General features: G+C 30.0%; 2 protein-coding genes across 21 annotated transcripts in view; one reads left to right on the forward strand and one right to left on the reverse strand.

The window, feature by feature from the left end:
- Positions 1–2,575, forward strand: part of para (sodium voltage-gated channel paralytic) — a 196,311-nt gene extending 193,736 nt beyond the window's left edge. For all 19 annotated transcript variants that reach the window (XM_075300892.1, XM_075300894.1, XM_075300893.1 and 16 more), the window contains one exon: positions 1,004–2,575. In XM_075300892.1, coding sequence (XP_075157007.1) covers positions 1,004–1,981 — 978 coding nt within the window. In that variant the 3' untranslated portion in view covers positions 1,982–2,575. The remainder of the gene's footprint in view (positions 1–1,003) is intronic.
- A 15,188-nt stretch (positions 2,576–17,763) lies between these two features.
- The window catches only part of Myo10A (unconventional myosin 10A), a 48,968-nt gene continuing 45,007 nt past the window's right edge, over positions 17,764–21,724 (reverse strand). For both annotated transcript variants that reach the window (XM_075299949.1, XM_075299948.1), the window contains 4 exons: positions 20,327–21,048; positions 20,006–20,240; positions 18,758–19,894; positions 17,764–17,997 (listed from right to left, as the gene is read on the reverse strand). In XM_075299949.1, coding sequence (XP_075156064.1) covers positions 17,827–17,997; positions 18,758–19,894; positions 20,006–20,240; positions 20,327–21,048 — 2,265 coding nt within the window. In that variant the 3' untranslated portion in view covers positions 17,764–17,826. The remainder of the gene's footprint in view (positions 17,998–18,757; positions 19,895–20,005; positions 20,241–20,326; positions 21,049–21,724) is intronic.

Consider the following 21,724-nt stretch of genomic DNA (forward strand, 5'->3'; position numbering starts at 1 on the left):
GAAAACACCATAGAATCCCTACACTTTTCAAGAATTAGCAAAAGCTTTTGGGGATCCATAATCCATTTTTAGAGGTTTCCAAAAACAATCAATAAACAGCTTATTAACATACATTTTGTAGTATAATAAAATTTCACTCCAATAAATACTAAAAGAGCCGATTTAGAAATTTGAAACAGAAACACTGCGTTTACATGCTAAAACCCAACACCTTCTCAGTCTTGCTCCAATAAGGAAAATAGTTTTCCGAAAAACCAAAAAATTTAAAAGCTCCCTACTAGATTCCTTTAGTATGTAGTTGGGATTTGATTGATTAATAAAATAAAACAAGGAATTAAAAAAAATTATCTAAATTAGGGTTGGTAACCCTGGCTTACTAACTCTTGGTTTGTCCTAGCTACATGTCTTTTGTTTTTGTGCTAAAAACTAACCAAACAAATTTTAACCAATACTAAAACCAACCAAATCTACCATTATTAGTAGACCTTCATCCCAGTAGTGGGGGATGTAAAGGTCTTTTGTACAAATGTTGGAAAAATTTCTTTACAAAAAAATATATGTTTTCTAGAATAATAATAATTTTTAGTATATGTTACTTGTTAAAGTTATTTTTTTTTTTTTTGTTCTCTACCCATGAAACCATGAATGACAAATGAAACTAATCTCAATATGTCTTACTTTCTAATTAACTTTTTTCCACTGCCAACCGAAAATGATCAAAAATAAATTTTTTGACATAAAAACGACCCACAACGTACCTCTACTACTACCACTCACCAACAAAAATAATATCAAAAAACCACCACCACCACTTACGTACCGTCCCAACCGTGTGTAAAAAAAATCGTACGATAAATCTGAAAATGGAATCCTTTCGGATTTTTTACCATGTATCAATCAAAATCAAATTTTCACATTGGGACATTCTGTACCTCTTAATTTTTGAATTTTACCTCCCCCATCTATCCATTTTGGTTTCCATACACACAAAAACCTTACACAGATGTCTACCTCAGCCGGTTGGGATGGTGTGTTAGACGCCATTATCAATGAGGAAGATTGCGATCCACCCGACAACGACAAAGGCTATCCGGGCAATTGTGGTTCAGCGACTGTTGGAATTACGTTTCTTCTCTCATATCTAGTTATAAGCTTTTTGATAGTTATTAATATGTACATTGCTGTCATTCTCGAGAACTATAGCCAGGCTACCGAGGATGTACAAGAGGGTCTCACCGACGACGACTACGATATGTACTACGAGATTTGGCAACAATTCGATCCGGAGGGTACACAGTACATACGCTACGATCAATTGTCCGAATTCTTGGATGTGCTCGAGCCGCCGCTGCAGATACACAAGCCGAACAAGTACAAAATCATCTCGATGGACATGCCCATCTGTCGGGGGGACATGATGTACTGTGTGGATATATTGGATGCCTTAACCAAAGACTTCTTTGCGCGCAAGGGCAACCCGATTGAGGAGACCGGTGAGATAGGTGAAATAGCGGCTCGGCCCGATACAGAGGGCTATGATCCAGTATCCTCGACTCTGTGGCGTCAGCGTGAGGAGTATTGCGCCAAATTGATACAGACAGCGTGGCGACGCTATAAACATGGACCGCCCGAAGACAATGTGGCCGAAGAAGGTGGCGAGGGCGGTGAGAATGGTGAAGGCGGTGGCGAGGGTGATGATGGAGCCGAGGGTGGAGCAGCGGCGGCGCCTACATCAGGAATTCTCTCACCCTCTGAAGGCGGTATAGCGGGAGCGCTTGCCGAAGCTATAGGTGAAGTGGCGGATTGTGGAGCTGCTGCCGCCAATGGTGGACCATTGAGTCCGGGCTGTGTGAGTGGCGGCAGTAATGGTCGCCAAACGGCCGTATTGGTCGAAAGCGATGGTTTTGTTACAAAAAACGGTCATAAGGTTGTAATACACTCGAGATCGCCGAGCATAACATCCAGGACGGCAGATGTCTGAGCCAGGCCTCGCCCCCCCCTCCAAGATGCACGCGAGAACTAAAGCGTTAATTTTCTGCTACTAATTAAACAACAACAACAACAAGATAACAATGTACACATACACAAACAACAACAACAACTAAACGAAACAACATCGTACAACAACAAAGCGCAAATAATTCTTTCAGTTAAACATGTGAACGTGTAAAATGCTAATGGATCAGATACAACAATCAATCAGGGATGAGGTGAGGACAACAAAACCCCCAAAGCAAAGGAAAACAACAGGAAGAACGATGAAGCAACAACAACAACTAAGAGAAATTGTAACGTAATATGTTTAACAATTATAAAAAATTATAAAGAAAAGAAAAATTCTTTTAAGTAAAAATTTTTCAAAATGTCATATAATTTTTTTTTTGGTTTTAAAATTTTAGTTTTATTAGAAATATTGTTTTTTTTTTATTTATGTTATTACATAATTTTTTAATAATATAAATTGTATATATATTAAAAGAAATTATAAATAATATAATAATATTTAAATGGGATTATAATTGAATATAGAAAAATAATTTAACACAAATACAAGAAATTATAACAACAACAAAAATCTATTTCAATTTACAAGCTCTGATAATTGTATTGTAAACGGGTTCTTATGTTTTCTATTATATTAATGATTACTTTTCATTTATAAAAGCAAAATATATAAAATTTTGAGTTTTTCTACAAATTTTATGAAAACAAAAAAAAAAAACAAAACATATATATATAATAATAATTGTATAAAATATTAAAATTAAATAACATCATATGAACATAATTTAATAATAAAAATGCTTTTTAAACAATAAAAATTTAAAAAAATACTTATTTAAAATTTAAGCCGACTGCCAAACATTGAAGAATATTTTAAAATCTAAAAACAAAAAAACAACATAAAAAAGCACAGCTGAAAATAATAAGAACAAAAATATACATAACAAAAACAAAATCCACAACAAAACCGCAAAACAATAATAATTAAAACTTGATTACAATAATTTATAAATCATAAATAAAACAGATTTTTTTAAGCACAACAAAACCACCACCTAAACCTAAACACACTAACACTGACTACCACAAATTCCCCTTAATGAAAACTCTAAAAATTAATCTAAGATTAACCTTAGGGTTAAACTAAGATTAACCAATGATTTTAGACACTCTAAGACAAACACACGTACTTACACACACACACATACACTAGACAAACTTAATAAAGTCAACTAAAATAAAAGAACTTGGAGTTGGGGCGCAGAAATCTACCAAAGCCGTAAATAAGACGGGAAAATCTAATAAATTCACAAAATCAATGAATAACCTGGTCTAGTAAAAGGCCTAGGAAAAACAAGACCTGGACAAAAACAATACCAAAAAATACATGACGTGTTGTGATGATGTTGCTTAAATCTCTGGAACTGACAAAACAAATAACCCTACATAGACAAGGACTTTACACAAAGACAATGAAACAGAAAAGTGCTGCTAAATTAAACACCAAAATAAAAAAATGTTCCCTTGAAATATAAACAAAAGGTGTTAATAGAAAAATAAAAGATTTCTAAAAAAAAACTATATAGAAAAACTATACCGAACTTTAAACAAAAAATACACAAGACAATTACCAAGAAAACAAAATCTAAAAGACAAGAAATATTACCAAAAATAAATAGACTATATACAAGGTAAAGTGATATAAAAGAAAGGAAAATATAAACCTAAACGAAAGTTAAGAACTCCAAAAAGACCATAAAAAGGATACTTCTACAAATATTACAAAAATATTTTAAACGTAACTAACTAATTTAAATTTAACCGAAAAATGGACAATTTTGAAATTAATTTAAAGTTTCGTTATATTAAAAAAAAAAACATAAATTTAATTTTAACAATAAAAAAAAACATAATTTGATCAAGCTAAATCCCATATGAATAAACGGTGACATGCTACGTTTAATTGATTCAAATTTAAATGAAACATCCCAAAACCGTTAACATCGAGGGATAAAAAACCAAAATGATAACCAAGAAAAATTCCACCAACCCGAAAATGCGCTCCTTGTTTAATACCCACAAAAAATAAATTATCTCTTTTTAATAAAAAATTTAGAATTTATAAAACAAATATACTTATCTATATATATTCAATTTTATTTTGATAAAATTTTAGGCTTTTTTAAATGTTTAATTTTATTTGCTTTTTTTTGTTTCCTACTCAAAACAAAAACTTTTCCATGCGCTCAACAGGCTATCAAATTTAGTTAATTACGTTTAAATTGCTTAGGTCTAAAGAAAAAAATAAAACAAAATCCCTTTTGCGATTAACTTGTTTTGGCCTTTCAAACCCAATTCTTCCCCAAATACATTGGGTTTGGAGGGACGAACAATACAACTACAGGTAGCATAAGCTAAAGTTACTTATTGGTGGCAACCTACCTTCAATATATATATATATATAAATCTTTCACAATAAATCCTTAGAAAACAAAAAATATTGCTTAAATCTATTATCAATATAGAAGGAAGATAATTATAAACCAAGAGTCTAAAAAGCCATACAATGACATCTATTCATATGCCTGCACATACAAAACATGGATAAACTTCAAGGGATGCAAAATATCAAAGCAATTTGAAGAGAAAATAACACAAAAAACCTGATCAAAGAGTTTGGCATTATTGTAAGAAATTCTGCTTCAAAAATATCACAGAAAATGCCTTCCTAACACAATGGCCCTATTTACTTTCGAATTACCCCCAATTTAAATTATGTATTTGGATTGCCTTACGTGCAATTGCTTTCATATATTGAAGAATTAACTCGGACATGACACCAAGTTTCATGAAACCTATGGAATGAGCATTACTCAATTTACATAACAGCTTAAATGATGGTAAACCATGATCCAAGTGGCGCCCGATCATAAATTCTGCAACAGTAAAAACGCAATTTGAATAGAAATTACAAAAATTTGCACGAAAAAGGAATCGAATGAAAGAGAACCACGGCTGGAAATGTTAAAAAAAAACATTGAATTATTTCCTGTAGTAAAATTTTTTGTCTAACTATGGTCAAAAAATGAGGATTGATGTTATCATACGACAATGAACGCCGAAAAATCTTAATTTGATAACAGATTATCCATTATTTTTTAAACAGAGTAATACCTCATCGCAAATTAAATTAAAAAAACAATTTTCCCTTGTCAGATTAAAAAAGCCATATTTTAATTGGGAATGCGCCAAACAATAAGCAAGGAATAAGCTGGCAACTGATTATGAATTTTCAAGACATTAAATTAAGCTCTGCTGAATTAAATGCCTTCCTATAATTATATATAATAAAAATCACTTTAAGCAGCGCTCGATCATGATCTTTCAAAACAAAAAACATCTATAAAACTAAACTCTAATTCATCCACGTACACCAATCAATGTATGCAGGAATTTGGCAACAAGACTGGCGTCTATTCCTTTTAAGATATATAACAATGGCCGTTAAATGTCACTGCAATCCATGTAACCTGATTCTTCCCCGATATATGTCATGGTTAAATGGATTGCACGCAAAATGCAGTCTACGATGGAATCGAACCGAATGTTTAACAAAGTTTAGTATAAATTTTGTTAAATGGCGCCCGATCATAAACAACCAAAAGCGACTTATGAATTGTGCTATTGCCTGTAAAATCCCCCATATCGCAAAAGGGTTAAATAGTTTTAAAAATATCCCTACCCCTCCAAAAGAAATCACACACACACACTAACACGCACACATATTCAACTACAAAACACCCACACAAATACATCTGTAAAAAAATACCCGCATACTATCAATACATAGATCTTCTAACTATCGCCAGAAAATAATAATTTCCAAATAAACTCAACTTTTAAAAGCACCCTACTCTTTTATAGTTGCCAATATTTTCAATTGTCAACATAATAGAGAAGAAATTAATCATCCATTGATGTGTTTAATCATAATAATAAATTGGCTTTTTATAAGTATATGTAAATTGTAAATTATTAAAAGTAATAAGAAAAAAAAAACAAAAAAAAAATTATTAATTTTTTGTTATTGTATTTGTACCATTTCAAATCAATTACAGAGCTTTAGCATTTTTAGAATTTTTATGAATTTTATTTTTGTAATAGTTTTTAGTTGTGTTTTTAATAAATTATGGGTTTATTTGTATTTTGTTTTACAATATTGTTTTAATCTCTTTTTAGGTTTTCATATGAAATGTTTTTTTTTAACATTTTTAATATATATTGTTAAACAAAAAAATTTGGCAAACGTTTTTGAAAGCTTTTGCTTTTTAATGAATTTTTCCGAAATTTTAGTTTTAAAGAAAAAAAACAAAAAATGGCTTTTTTTAATTCTCAGAAGGCAGTGCGTGTTAAAGTTTAAAGAAGAAGAAATCAACTTTAAATAATAGCTAAGAAAATAATACACAGCTATATATGCAAATGGCACAACAATCATAAACTTACAGAAAATAACAGTTTTTGTTGTATTGCATGTAATGTATGCCAGACTATTAGTAAAATATTTATTCAAAGTTTTGGCGCCCGATCTCCCAGTCTAAGCTTTATTATTTTACTTCTACTAGTCGTTCAAATGCATGCCAATGTATTCGATAATTTGGAGTATACCCTCTCATAATAATAAAATGAAAATTGAAAATTGTTCTTAATTTTCCAATTTCCCCAAAAATGCAGTAGAAGTCTATCAAAATTCAATACCGTTCATTCCAACAAAATGAAGATATATATCCCAAAAATTGCAATCCTTGCAATGCAATGTTAGGGAGCCACCGTTGTGCAATGGTTAGCATGCCCGCCTTGCATACACAAGGTTGTGTGTTCGACCGAACACCAAAAAGTTTTTCAGCAGTGGATTATCCCACCTCAGTAATGCTGGTGACATTTCTGAGGGTTTCAAAGCTTCTCTAAGTGGTTTCACTGGAATGTGGAACGCCGTTCGGACTCGGCTATAAAAAGGAGGTCCCTTGTCATTGAGCTTAACATGGAATCGGGCAGCACTCAATGATAAGAGAGAAGTTCACCAATGTGGTATCACAATGGACTGAATAGTCTAAGTGAGCCTGATACATCGGGCTGCCACCTAACCTAACCTAACCTACAGATTTGGACACTGTGTCTAATATTTTATTACTAAATAGAATTTTATGCAAAACTGTTTGCAAAAGACTTTCTCTTTTAAATAAAGTATGAAAGGCAATATTAATACTGCTCAGTTCAACTAGTATATCCTCTTAGATAATAACTTTATCCTCTCTATATTTATATAATAAAAAAGTTCAAAATTTAAATCATCAAGTGTCGGACATTTTCAGAAAAAATCAACATTACTTTGTGATTGAGTAAATTATTCTCTACGCTTAAGAAAAAACTATCTTCTTAATAAGAAATTATCTATTTACTAAAGCTTGTACGCATTTCTAGTACATTTCTTTTATGAAAATAGTTCCCTATATTCTCAACAAATAATTGGCGGCCGTGCAGTAAACATTTTCTTGATTTCTTCTTCCCTGTATTTAATTTTCACCCACTGCCTTTTTTCGATGTTGGAATAAATTCCTTAATATTTCCAATTTTATTTTTAAATTGCGCTACAATAAAAAAGTTACATGTTTATTAAAGCGTTTTTTAAATGTCGTAACAATTTTATGAACGAAAAAAAAATTAGAAAAACACGGTTCGTTAAAGAATAAACCACAACGTTACAAAATCAAATCAACAACCAAAAAACAAAAACAACCAAAAATTGTTTAACCAAAGAAAACATAACGCTTACAACAACAACAAACATACAAACAACTGCTTCAATCTGTTTACTTTAATTTGAGCTGATGATTTCGTTTGATAACCAGAACAAAAAAGATTTTTTACTGAGAAGAGAACAAAAAAAAAGTTTGAAAAAACGTTTTACAAAAACCAAATAAAGTAAAAAAACTCAAAGAAATGTTTGCTACGCAACAGAAAATTAAGTTTTTACATTAAGAACTAAACTTGAGTGCACTCTTAACAGCGAGGGGCGGGCGAGATGAAACAAATATGAAAAACCAACAACCAGAACCCAAAAAAAAAAACCAATTGAAACAAACAACAAAACTCTAAATAAACATAATTTATAAATAATAATAATTAGCAAATAATATAAATAAAAAAAGAAACAATATAAGGAAAGACAATTTTATAAAACAAAATAAAACAAAAAAACTTGAAAGGAAGAGTGTTCCTTATGAAAATTAGAACAAGCCAGATGAATAAAATTAGAAAATAATTTCAAGAAAGGAACAATATGCAAAAACATTGCCATTTAGGAAATATAATAAAATACTACAATAAATAAAAACCAAATATATATATAATAAAATAATAATATAAATAATTTAAAACCCAAGAGAAGTAAAATTTAAAATCAACAAAAAAAATAATAACACAACAAAAACAAAAAATCCCAAAATAGCAAGTCGCGTTATTATTTTTGCTTCTTCTTCTATATACAAAACTCAACAACAACAAATTTCCCCAGACAAAATACCAAAACAAAACAAAAGAAATAATTTAAGAATCCAAAAAAATACGATATTTTTATTAACAAAATAGCTATGAATTTCACTGATTAACAAAAACCTAAAAAAAAAATCTAAAAACAAAAGAAATTAAGAGCTTTAAGTGTGTATAATAAATATTATATATATGAATAAAAAACTAACAAAAGAAAAACTCAAAAAAAATATATTTTTAATTTTGAAACAATTTTTTTTCATAAAAATTTTTTCCCCAAAAAACCACAAAAACCGAAACTGTAAAAATCATTCCTTCCCCTTAATCAAAAAGAAAATATATATATTAAATAATTGCTATGCCATTAAGCCTTTAGATTTATTATTATTAATATGATGAAAATAAAAAAAAAGTTCACAAAAAGACATTTTGAAATCCTATAAATTCTTTTTTTTTTTTTTCAACATCCCAGAAAAAACTCAAGGATATATTTAGTTTTTTTCCTATTTTTCCTTCTTAGTTTAATTTGTCCCCTGAATGTACTAGAGAAACTCTAAAAAAGAAAGGGAAAGGCTAAAACCATATTATACAAAAAAGAATAATAATTTTTTTATGTACAATCCCGTAATCCTTAAAGCCTCTATCTAAAATAAAAATCAAACGCGATTTCATAAATACCAAACAAAACTTTTAAATATCAACAGCAATGGCTTTTTTGTTAATTAATATTTCTAAATAATAATTATAATATAAAAAATCCCAAAAAAAATCTACAAAAATGATTTAAATAAAACCAAAAAAATGAACTTTAGCTTTATACATTGTAAATTACCTTAATTTTAAGTATAGCTAATTGTAATTAACAAAAAGATATAAGAAAATTAAAAAAAAATAAAACAAATAAATTATAAAAAAAAGTAAACGAAGCTCTGGTTTAAGAGCAATTTAGGTAAACAAAAACAAATAATTTAATTTAATGTGTTTAATAACAATAAACATAAAACATCCAATCATTTAAAAAAAAAAAACAAAATCCTTCATATAATCCCAAAGAAAAAAACTTCAAAACACTAACCCCTACACTTTCTTCCATGACATAAAAGATCTTCTTTCATTAGAACTTTCATTAAACCTTTCCTTAAAAAATCGAAAAGATTTTATAATAACCCGAAGTGTGTAAAGGCGCCATAATTGAGTTAATTCAAAAGCAAATGAACGTTAGATTTCTACATCTGTTTTTTCATCTTTATTAAAATTAAATTTTACTTGCTTCATTTATTTTGCCTTAGTAAAAATTGTGTGAATATAGGAATGAATAATAGAAAATTCCCTATACACTATAAACAAATCGAAATTGAACTTTAAGTTTTATTTTAATAAAAATTCAAATATTTTTTTAATATTCCAAGAAATAAATATTAGAAATTCCATTAATAATTAATAATTGAAAATTTTAATATTAAAAACAAAATTAAAAACTTTGCAATTTAAAATTTTATATTAATTCTAATTAAAAAAAATAAAATTTCTTTAAAAATTTGAGATATTCCATTTTCGAAAAAATAATACAACCCCGTAAAGTTTGAGTTTCATTACTTTCACGGGAACTTTCGAATTCACTTAATTATTGTGTTGCATATTGGCAACATTTGACTTCAATAATAACTTCTTTCAAAATTGCCATATTAATGCTTGTTGCATAATTTAAATGGAATTTCTTTGATTCGAAATGTATCCTTCAATTTTTTTTTTGCTTTATTTTATTCCTATTTAATTTCCATATCCCAAGAAGAATACCTACCAAAATTCTCCCCTCACATGAATTTTCGACCTGATAACAAACTACAAAACACTAAAATCTCTACGTACAAATTTGCCTACGTGCTGTTAAAGAAAATAAATACATAAAACCAAATATAATATAAATCAAAACAAAAAGAAAACAAACACATAAATGACCCCTCTATCTCCACATGGAAAAACAATGATGAAATGTTTATTTATATTTGTTGTACAAAACGTAAAAATGAAAACATAGAAACATATTAACAGAGGAAGTTATGAGACTAGAATTTTGAAGAAAAAAAAATTAAATATATATTAAAATATTTTTTCATTTTTTTTTGTAAAACAGCCTTTGGTGAGATAAGTTTTATTTTAATAAATCAAAAGAAAAAATTTTGCAATAATTGTTTACATGGAGGCGATTTTTTTTCTTCAATTTTTAAAAATTCCTATTTTTAATTCAAAAGAAAAGCTTTGGCAATAATTGTTTACGCTGAGGCGATTTTTTTATATGGTTTAATTAAACTCAATACCATGAAAGCAATATGCAGAACATATCTTATGAATAGATGGTCCCAATTATTAAATGATTATTGACAGACATTTCTTAGAGAAGCTTTATTCAACGGATTTTCAATGGGATTCACAACTTAACCACAGAAATAAATGTTGGGTATCTTTTTTCTGAATATTTACAAGAACTTATCGCAGAAAAGAAACTTATCCAAGAAAAGATCAAAATAGCAAGTCGCCTTATTATTTTTGATTCTTCTGTACACAAATTCTGTCTGTTATACTTATCAGATTCATAGAAGATCTTCATCACGAATTTTTTATTCAAATTTATTCTTACCACGGACTTTCCATATAGGTACCTTTTCCTAGTTCCTATTTCAATTTCGCTCCCCATGTCAATGCTACTCAATTTCTTCTCTGACTTTGGCACAATACGCCATTATATATTATATTAAATTACTCGTCAATTTTTTTCGCTTAACAATAAAATGAACTGTGGAACTAAAAGGTCGAAAGAAATGGAACTAGTTCCATAAACTGAATAGCTCTAATGAACTAGATCCATCCGGAACTACCTAAGTCGACTACAGACTTCACTATTGAATTAGCACCATTGAAAGTTTTTCTTTTAAATTTTAAAATATGTAGAATTTAACCATTTCTTATACGGTTATTAACATTTCCTTTAGATATTAAATAGATTCTCCCAAAGAATTTTAGACTTGATCTTTATTTTAAAAACTCGCAGAAAAGGCTGTTTTATTTATTATTTTTTATTTGTTTTTTTTTTTTCAATAAATTATATCTCATCTTTACATGGATATGGCTAATAGAAGATGTTAAAAAATACCATAGTCTACAGATCAAAATAGAAGAGCATTATAGAAATACAGTAAAGCATGCAGCGTCCTTTGCACTTAAAACTCCCACCCCCCGAAACCGCGCCCACATATATATATAAAAGTCCATAGGAAACATTAAGCTTTTTATCTAACAATCTCTTCCTCTTAGATAACTAACGTAATAACTCTGTCTCCCTTTTTCACTCCATATTACATTGAAATCTCTCTAACTATCTCTGTCTATTCTAACTGATTTTTTTTTTATAACAAAAGATAAAACACACACAGACACACAAAACAACTAATCAATTAAATTAACAAAAATAAACAATTTTTCCTGAAAAGAATATTTTTTGCTATGAACATTTATGTGAAATAAATACAAGATAACAAAATATTTCCATCCAAATAGCTTTTAAAAAACATAAGCAATTGATTATAAACCAAAAAAAAGACAAAAGAAAATATATAAAAGATTAATTAAATTAAAATAAATGAAGCTAACAACAAGAAGTAAAATTAATCAGTAAATGCAAACAAAAAAATAACAAAATTTAAAAACCAAAATAAATAATAGACTGAGATCGTTAAACAAACCACAAACAAATAAAACAAAAATTATGCCAGCTGATAATAGACAGACAGATTCATTAAACAACAAGAAGCGAAAATAAAACGAAAGAACCACTGACATAAATTAAATTTATTTTGCCATTGCATACGCTTTACCAGAAAGTAAGCAAAACCAAGAGACATTTGTATAAATTATACACAAACTATCAATAACCAAAGAATATGGCCCCAAATTACTGTTTCCAATAGACCGCAAATCAATACAAACAATCAAAGCCATCCGATCATAACGTTCTAACGTAGAAGAAAAGCTCGCTCTATCGTTCAATATTTTCACTTCTCTTTAAGATAATGCATTGTGTAGAAGAAATAAAAGCTTTAGGATTTATATAAAGTAAATTAAAAATAATATAATTTTTTTTTTAATTTAGTAGAGAAAAACAGACAAAAAACAACGGTTTATTTACTAGTTTGAAATATTATGGTCCATTACTACTCTAAAATATAGCAACTTCCCCGGCTATACTAGAGAAGTATTAGAGATAATTATTATTTCCAATTCTGTTGTTTATAATTCCCAAATTAAATATGAAAGAATATTTTTTCCCCATATTTTATTTTTATAGGAATTTTATAAGGAAACCTTCTATTAGCAATATTCTTTAGGAAAAGGAAATTACGAAATTGTTTATGTTTGTCTAGAAGACCTTTCTACAAAACACTCATACATATACCAAACCCTCCCCCAACACATATTATAGTACCTTAAACAAAACTCTATCTCTCTCATTCTCTATTTCCCTAGAATATTTCATTTCGTGTTATTCATATTTACATTACAAGCTAACTCCTCTTTAAACAACATTTCATATCTCACTCTTACATATACTCTCCCTCCAACATGTTAAGTTTACATGGCATTATGTTACGTTATTACGTTCCAATAATCATATATTGTTATTCTTAACACACTTCAACAGAGTTTATTAACGAGAACAAAATAAAACAAAATAATAAACTAAAAAGAAAATTGTTAAGTTTGAATCTTTTTTACAAAACAAAAACAGAGAAAACAAAATACTTTAAAAAGATTTTATATGAATCCATAACTTACAGAAAACCAAAGGCAAAACCACAAACTGAAGAAAGACAACTTGTTTTTTTTTACATTTATTTAAAATTAAAACTAAGTTTAATTAACATTTGTATTTTACATAACAGAAAGCCATAAACATGAAACGAAAGAGAATATTTAAATGAAAAAAAATGCCTGTAATTTCTAAACTAATCTATCTCTCTTTTTTTCTCTAAAGAAATACAAAAAGAAGATAAAAAACCAGAAGTAAAACAAGAAAACAGAAAACGAAATAAGAAATAAGTTAAAAAAATATACTAACATGATCCCAAAACAAACAAACAAGAACAAATGCACAATAACCTTTAATCTTATGTCTCAAGAAGAAAAGAATAAAACTAAATCCCACAAAATACATCTTTGAGATCATTATCTTTATAAAGAAAAACAAAACTAAAACACTCAAAAAAAAAAAACAATATTCTACAATATTTATTCCCCTCTCATCATTTGTATTTGATTTTTTTAACATAACCCCTTCCCCAGTCATTAAAAATTATTTATCTCAATTTTTTCTTTAATAATTTTCTCATTTCCTCAGAAGAAAAGGCCTCATAATATTGTATTTATAATTTTTTAATATACAAACAAGAAAACAAAAATAAAACTTAATTCGTAAATAATACAAAAATGTAAAAAAAAGAAAACAAACAAAAGTTAAACCAGATAATTATTAAAGCGAAATTTTTTCACACTTTAGCTTAATAAATTGTAAAATAAAACAAAAGAAAAACTGAGAAATAAAATGAAATTTAATTGAATTTGTTATGCAAATGGAAAAAATTGAGTTTATATTTCAAGAAAATGGAAATGCTATTGAGAGTAAGTAAAAATACCCCCAAAAATACATGCAACCCTAATTTTAGGATACCCAAGTTACACAATATTAAGGAAATATTTCTTTAGAATAAATAGAATAAAGAAATTTTAATCAAAAGTAAGTTTATTAACTTATTTTTAGAATTGTTTTCTTTAAATTTTGGACACGAATCTTTGAAATTTGCATCCCTCGTTGAACTCGTATGTCTTTGAAGTTATGTAAATTTCCCTTAAAGTAAATAAAAACATTTTTGATATAAGAAATTATCTTCAAAGATGAAAATTGGATTAAAGATAAAAAACTTCAATCATAGGCTAATACTTATTTTGAGGATTTTGAATCTATGATTCAATTTTTATACCCTCCACCATAGGATGGGGGGTATATTAACTTTGTCATTCCGTTTGTAACACATCGAAATATTGCTCTAAGACCCCATAGAGTATATATATTCTGGGTCGTGGTGAAATTCTGAGTCGATCTGAGCATGTCCGTCCGTCCGTCCGTCCGTCCGTCCGCCCGTCTGGTGGTACATGGTGTTAGTATATGGTCTCTAACAACCATGCAAAAATTGGTCCATATCGGTCCATATTTATATATAGCCCCCATATAAACCGATCCCCCGATTTGGCTTGCGGAGACTCTAAGAGAAGCAAATTTCATCCGATCCGGCTGAAATTTGGTACATGGTGGTAGTATATGGTCTCTAACAATCATGAAAAAATTGGTTCACAGCGGTCCATAATTATATATAGCCCCCATATAAACCGATCCCCAGATTTGACCTCCGGAGCCTCTTGGAAGACCAAAATTTATCTGATTCAGTTGAAATTTGGTACATGATGTTAATATATGGCCTCAAACACCCGTGCAAAAATTGATCGATATCGGTCCATAATTATATATAGGCCCCATATAAACCGATCCCCAGATTTGACCTCCGGAGCACCTTGGAAGAGCAAAATTCTTCCCATTCGGTTGAAATTTGGTACGTGATGTTAGTATAGGGTATCCAACAACCATGCAGGAATTGGTTCCCATCAGTCCATAATAATATATAGCTCCCATATAAACCGATCCCCAGATTTGACCTCCGGTGCCTTTTGGAGAAGCAAAATTCATCCGATATGGTTGAAATTTGGTACGTGGTGGTAGTATATGATATTTAACAACCATGTGAGATGAAATTTGTGGATGACAGTCTTTCGTAGAAGTTTCTACGCAATCCATGGTGGAGGTTACATAAGATTCGGCCTGGCCGAACTTACGGCCGTATATACTTGTTTTAATTAAGAAAACATATTTTGCTTTGAAGCATCTGTTTAAATGTAGATTTTTGAGCTGACATTTGTTGGTATATATCTTTATATATTATATCGCAAAAAGAGAACTAAAATTCGTTAAATAAATATGTATCCAAATTTTAAATTTATATAAGCTATATTTAAAGCTAGATAGCCCTTAAAAATGTTTTCATTTTATAAAATCATTTTTGGCTCGAAATTCATACAAAAATTGTTAAGAGAAGTATAAAATCGTTGATTTAAATTTTTTGAGTATAGATACAAAGAACGTAAGAACACAAGATTTTGCCTTTACTTAGAATTTTTTTAGAATTAAAAAAAAAACAAGAATTTGCACAAAGGCTACACTGAAAAAAAACAATTTTCCTATTATGAAAGATTATGGCAACCTAAATTTACGTCACAAAATGTACACAATATTAAGGACAAATTTCTTTAAAATAATGAAATTTTAATTAAAAAAAGTTTATAGTATTTGGTACAATTTTTTTTTTTCATTAAATTTGGGACACAAATCGCGTCCCTCCGTTACATTCGAATGTCATCGAAGTAAGATAAAATTTTCTTAAAGTAAAGAAAACAATTTTGATTTAAAGAAATCATCTTTAAATTAACTGAGATATTGAATCTTAGGCTTTAAGATAAAAACGCTATAAATATAGACTATGACTTATTTTGACGATTTTGTTTCATAGTTTTTTTTTCTAAATTAAGAAAAGCAAACCTAAATTTAGTCACACAATTTACACAATATTAAGGACAAATTTCTTTAGAATAATGAATTTTTAATTAGAAGAAAGTTTATAGTATTTGTTTAAAAAATTTACAGTAGAATGTCATCGAAGTTAGGTAAAATTTCCTTAAAGTTAAGAAAAAAATTTAGATTTAAAGAAATCATCTTTAAATTAACTGAGATATTGAATCTTAGGCTTTAAGATAAAAACGCTTCAAATATAGAGACTAAGACTTTTTGAGGATTTTATTGCATTAGTTTAAAGTTTTTTGATGAAAAATTTTTTATTTTGATAATTGAGATTTTTAACTGGCCTTTATTTTTAGGTGATTACTTTGTTAATATATCGCAAAATGAGAATGAAATTTCGATATGAATCCCGAAGCCTAGATTTAAATAAAGAAGCCGCATCTTTGGCTCGGAATCAATACTAAATCCTTAAGGGAAGGTCAAAATCCTTTGATCCAAGTACGGATTGTTTTAGTGTACTATTGAACGGCTTTTAGCTTTGTGCCAAGATACAAAAATATAGAATTTAGAGATTAGTATTAATTACTATTGAAAGAATTTTTGAGATGTATTAAAACCAACCTCAGCTCAAAGAAATGGTCTCTATATAAAAATACCCATTTTAAAGTTGAATCCTCTAACTCTAAGTATAAAACGCCTTCAGTGAAAAATTAATCGACTTTTGCTCAAATAAACAATATTTTTTTTGTCATAGAAATGCGTCTTCTATGCTAAGAAAAATGGCATTCGTATTGTAAGGTCTTTGTGCTTGTGACAATATTTTTTCATGGTACCTCTTTGTCACATAACCCCCGTCAAAGCTTATCAGTTAGTTTGAAGTGAGAAAGAAAAGCCCAGGGGAATTCTTTCCTTATTTTCAGAAAATTTAGAGTAAATTGTTTAATCTCCTTCCAAAAATGGGAAACCCCCTAAAATGTCAAGTAAATCTGTCCAATTAAACAGATATTGAGGCGAAGCAGGCTATGGTATCAAGTAAAAAGGAAACCTTCCCCGTTCAGATGTTCGATAAAGAGGTCTCGAATTCTACATCGTTCACCCAAAAGTAAATAAAGAAACATTAATTTATTCACGTACATATAATAAAACATATATTTTGTTGTAATTATTTTTTTTTTGTTCTTATAAAATACAAGTAAATAGGATTATGTATTGTATTTATATATTATATAATAGAATATATTTAGATAGAAATTTATATATTTTTTAGAAAAAAATCTAAAAACTCGTTTTTCTAAACTTTTCAATTGCACTTTAACATTTTTGTTGTTGTTGAAATTTCATGGAAAATGTAGAAAATATGGCCTTAAATATTCAAGTTATTTTAAAATTTTCTCAAATTTTGACAAGCATAAGAAAATTACAATAAAAAAAATCAAAACAAATTGGTAACAGCTGAGAGCCATGTATATAATTAAAGCAAAAATATTGTAAGTGTATTGTGTTTATAAATAATAATTCTCTTAAAGATTTTTATATATATATATTTATTTTTTGTTTTAGACTAATTTAAAAATTACAAAATAGAATTAATTTAGTAATTAATTGACAACATCCCTTTTGTCACGTTGACTAATTTGAGCCATGGTTATGTATTGGCGTACCAAACGCGATATCTCATGAGCCTGTTCGGTTTGGACCCGTATGACACGTTGCTGCATCAGATTGCCCACTTTCATGTCCAAGAACAATGCGCCATCCTCGGAGCGGACCTAGTGGAATAAAAAAGGGAAAATATAAATTACAATAAAATATAAAAAAATCACAAAATAAATAAAATAAAAAAATAAAACAAAACAAACAATAAAAATATTAAAATAAAAAAAAAACAAAACAAAATAATATTTCTCATTAACAACATTTTGTTTTGGGTTAAGAAAATGTCACCAAACAAAAATTATACGATTTGCAATTCCGAATATTGGAACATGGGGGAATTACCCATTTTTTTTCAATACAAATTTAAAATTTATTGCTTATTTTAGTTTATAATAAATTTTCATTTCATTATTTTCTATTTACATTTTATTTATTATTAGATTTTTATTTAATTTTCGGTCGACCTTTTATTAATTTTTAGTTAATAAAAATAGTATTATAAAATAATATAATTCTCAGTTCGATTTTTATACAATTATATTATTTTTTTATAATACCTTAAATTATTAACTAAATGTAATTAATATTTAGACTTATTTAAATTATAAAATGTTTAATAGTGTGATATTTATGAAATGTAGTTTCTATAAATCTATTGTAGACCCCTTAGGAAGCGAATCAATATCGTAATCGCGAAATATTGGGAAAAATAAATAAAATATTTAAAAAAGACCTCGAGCTTGAAAAAACATGAACTTATTATTTAATTTTAGTTTATTAAACAAGATAATTTCATTCCTTTTTATTTTTGTTTATTTTCTCCAATATCTTTCCCTATTTTTTGTGTGTATATTACCCCAATTTAAAACCTACCTTTCTTGTTGATATGACCTCCATAAATGGCCAATGTTGCATTGTTTCATGTGTATTGGGATCCAGGAATAAAACACCCCTACGATTTAGGGCCAATATTAAATCCCTCCACAAGGGACCGTCATCGACATGAGGACCCTCTTCGGCCCATATACGTTTCACGGCAAAGAAACTACTACCGAATAAAGGCCATGCCGATAAGACATTCAAAAATTGGGCCTTCACCTGGCCCGGACTTAAATTGGCGATTTGTGGCCAAGCCGATTGGACTAGACCCACCCATTGGGCTGGCCTTATTTCTCTAATACCTAAAGCTGGTTTAGGTAATAGGAATTTAATTTCCTTCATGGCTGGTACATGACTTAGATCGGCAGCTCTATGTAAAAGGGCCGCTATGCGAGCCATATCTCGAACAACATCTGGTGGCGGAACTCCATTGCCAGGTAATTCCAATAGTAAACCTTCCAAATAATCCGGAGCCACTTGATTGAATAGAACCTCCACATATAATGGTGTGGGAACAGGATCTCTTTTCAGTGGATAGTGCCAGACTGAACGACAGAATATCAGATAGAATGGTTGGCCTGATTTCAATAACTCTGTGGTAACATCCAAAATATATTCATCTGCTGCCAAGGGCATGGTAAAGGCATCTCCTTGGACTATACAATACAAAGAGAATTCTTGTTGTTCGGTTTCAGATTCAATACCCAAGAGAGCACATAGTTCGGCTATAACATCTGCCACAACTGTAGAGCAACGCGTATTAACCACCCGCTCGGCTCCACCAGGCAAACGATAGATTTGTCGCCTAGCTGATCGACCAGCCGACACAGCTGTAACCTCTTCCACACTGGGAACATTTTTACGACCACCACATCGAGCTGTTTTACGAAGATTTGTTAGGCAAACAGCAGCAGTACCATGACACGAACGCCGGCGATCAGAGGCTGCTGATGTCAGATGCTCCAATAGATAAGGCCTCAAGGCATCGGAACAGCCAAAGTATGCTGCTAAAATACTGAGTAAACGCCAACCACGCTGGGTGGAATCGGGACAGGGTGAACGATTGGCAGTTGTTTGTTTCATTAACTGGCAATAGACTTCATCGCGTAATGCCAAATATTTATGACAATGCTGAAAAGAGCGTCGGGACATTTTCGTCCATTAATAAAATTTTATAAAAATAAAATAATTTTTTTTATACATAAATTATAAAAAAGGAAATCTCTTGCTTTAACCACTCACCATTAGCACCGTGTAAACACATTTAACCTCGGTTAGCTCGGGATCCATGGGTATATCACCACAATAACACAATATACACTCAAAACATTCTAAAGCTAAGGGAGCCAAATCATTGGGTAAACGCAACAAAGGCATGCGAATGGGAAGGCCTTGCCACTTCACCAGTTCGGCATAGGAACGGTTTGAAGAACGTTCCGAAGATTCACGACCATGAGAACGAGAATCTGAGATTTGACTGAAAAGTAAAAAAAAAACAATAAAATTTTGGAAATTATTTATATCCGTGTTTGGGAAATATCTTAAATACCCCGGGAAACTTACTCATTCCTAAAATGTTGCATGGCAAATTGTAACAATGAATAACGGGTAACCGATGGCGATGTGGAACCACCTCCATTATGTTGATCTTCTGCCATATAGTTAGCATCCAAATTCTGTTGATTAAGATGATTTGGTACTAAAGGAGCTTGCTCTCGGGGAGGCAGGCCCCCTGGTCCATGATACTGTTGACTGGATAATTTTCGGCCGGAATGTAGATAACTTTGTTGCTTGGTGTATTGCTGATGATGTTCTCCACCTCCATAGTGTTCTCGATCATCATCCTCATTATGGCCATTATAGTGATGTCCCTGACCCGTTGCTACTGGCCCATGATGATGATCCATTGAATCATGCATACTACTGTTGTGATGCATAGAGCGGGAAGAATGCATTTCAGAGCGGGAATGAACTTCGGCCCTGGAACTTTGTTCACCTCGATTACTATTATGATGTATCTGCTGTTGTTGTTGTTCCTTTTGCTGGGACTGATGTTGCATATGATGATGAGTATCCTCATAGGATCCTGTCATCATGGGTGACGAGGCATTACGCATTTGTTGATGATGTGGACTGGTGTTGGTCATATTATGACCATTATTGGAACTGGAATGTATGACTTCACGATGATTGGATTGTCGGGACTCCAAACGTTCAATGGGTACATTAAGGGTTTGTGCAGCGGCTCGCACACCCGATGACAAAGTGGAAGCTTTCGATTGTGTCTGAAATGTTACAAAAATCCAAGTTTAAATATGGAGCTATGTATTTCGATGACAATTTTAGTTGGTATGTTATCTGTCTTTTATGATTTTTCAAATTCATGGAAACTTCCAATGTATGACAAAAAAAATTGTAATTTCATAATTGCTCACCATAAATTTGATTACAACGTGAAAGTGTTATGGCATGATCGATAAACAAAGGCGTTACCGAACATAACACTCCCGGGCATTGCCAATGTTAAGGCATACTAAATAGAGATCGAAATGAAAGCACAATTTGTGGCCAAATAAATCAAACGCCTTACTGAATTTAAATATTTTTTTACATTTCTAGCCAAACTTAGTGCAATTGCATTGTTTTTCATCTCATCGTATGGCTTTGTTTGGCCATAGCTTAACCTTGATATTGCAGTGGTCTACCATTCTCTATATGACCGAACCAGTTGACACCCAAGTCAAATGTTATTGATGGCTGGCCAAGATACTTCACCAAATGCCTACCGCGTAATTTAATAGGAAAATATTCGTACATTTTGTTTTTTAATATTGAGTGTTAAATCAAAAATTAACCGCCATCAAATACCATCGTCATTGTAATTTAGTTGAAAAATGTTTTTATTTGACCGTTAATTGGCATAGCATTTTTCAAACACTTGTGTACTGCCAAGAGTGGTCT

Source organism: Haematobia irritans, chromosome 3 (genome assembly GCF_050003625.1).
Source record: "Haematobia irritans isolate KBUSLIRL chromosome 3, ASM5000362v1, whole genome shotgun sequence".
NCBI classification, from domain to species: Eukaryota; Metazoa; Arthropoda; class Insecta; order Diptera; family Muscidae; genus Haematobia; species Haematobia irritans.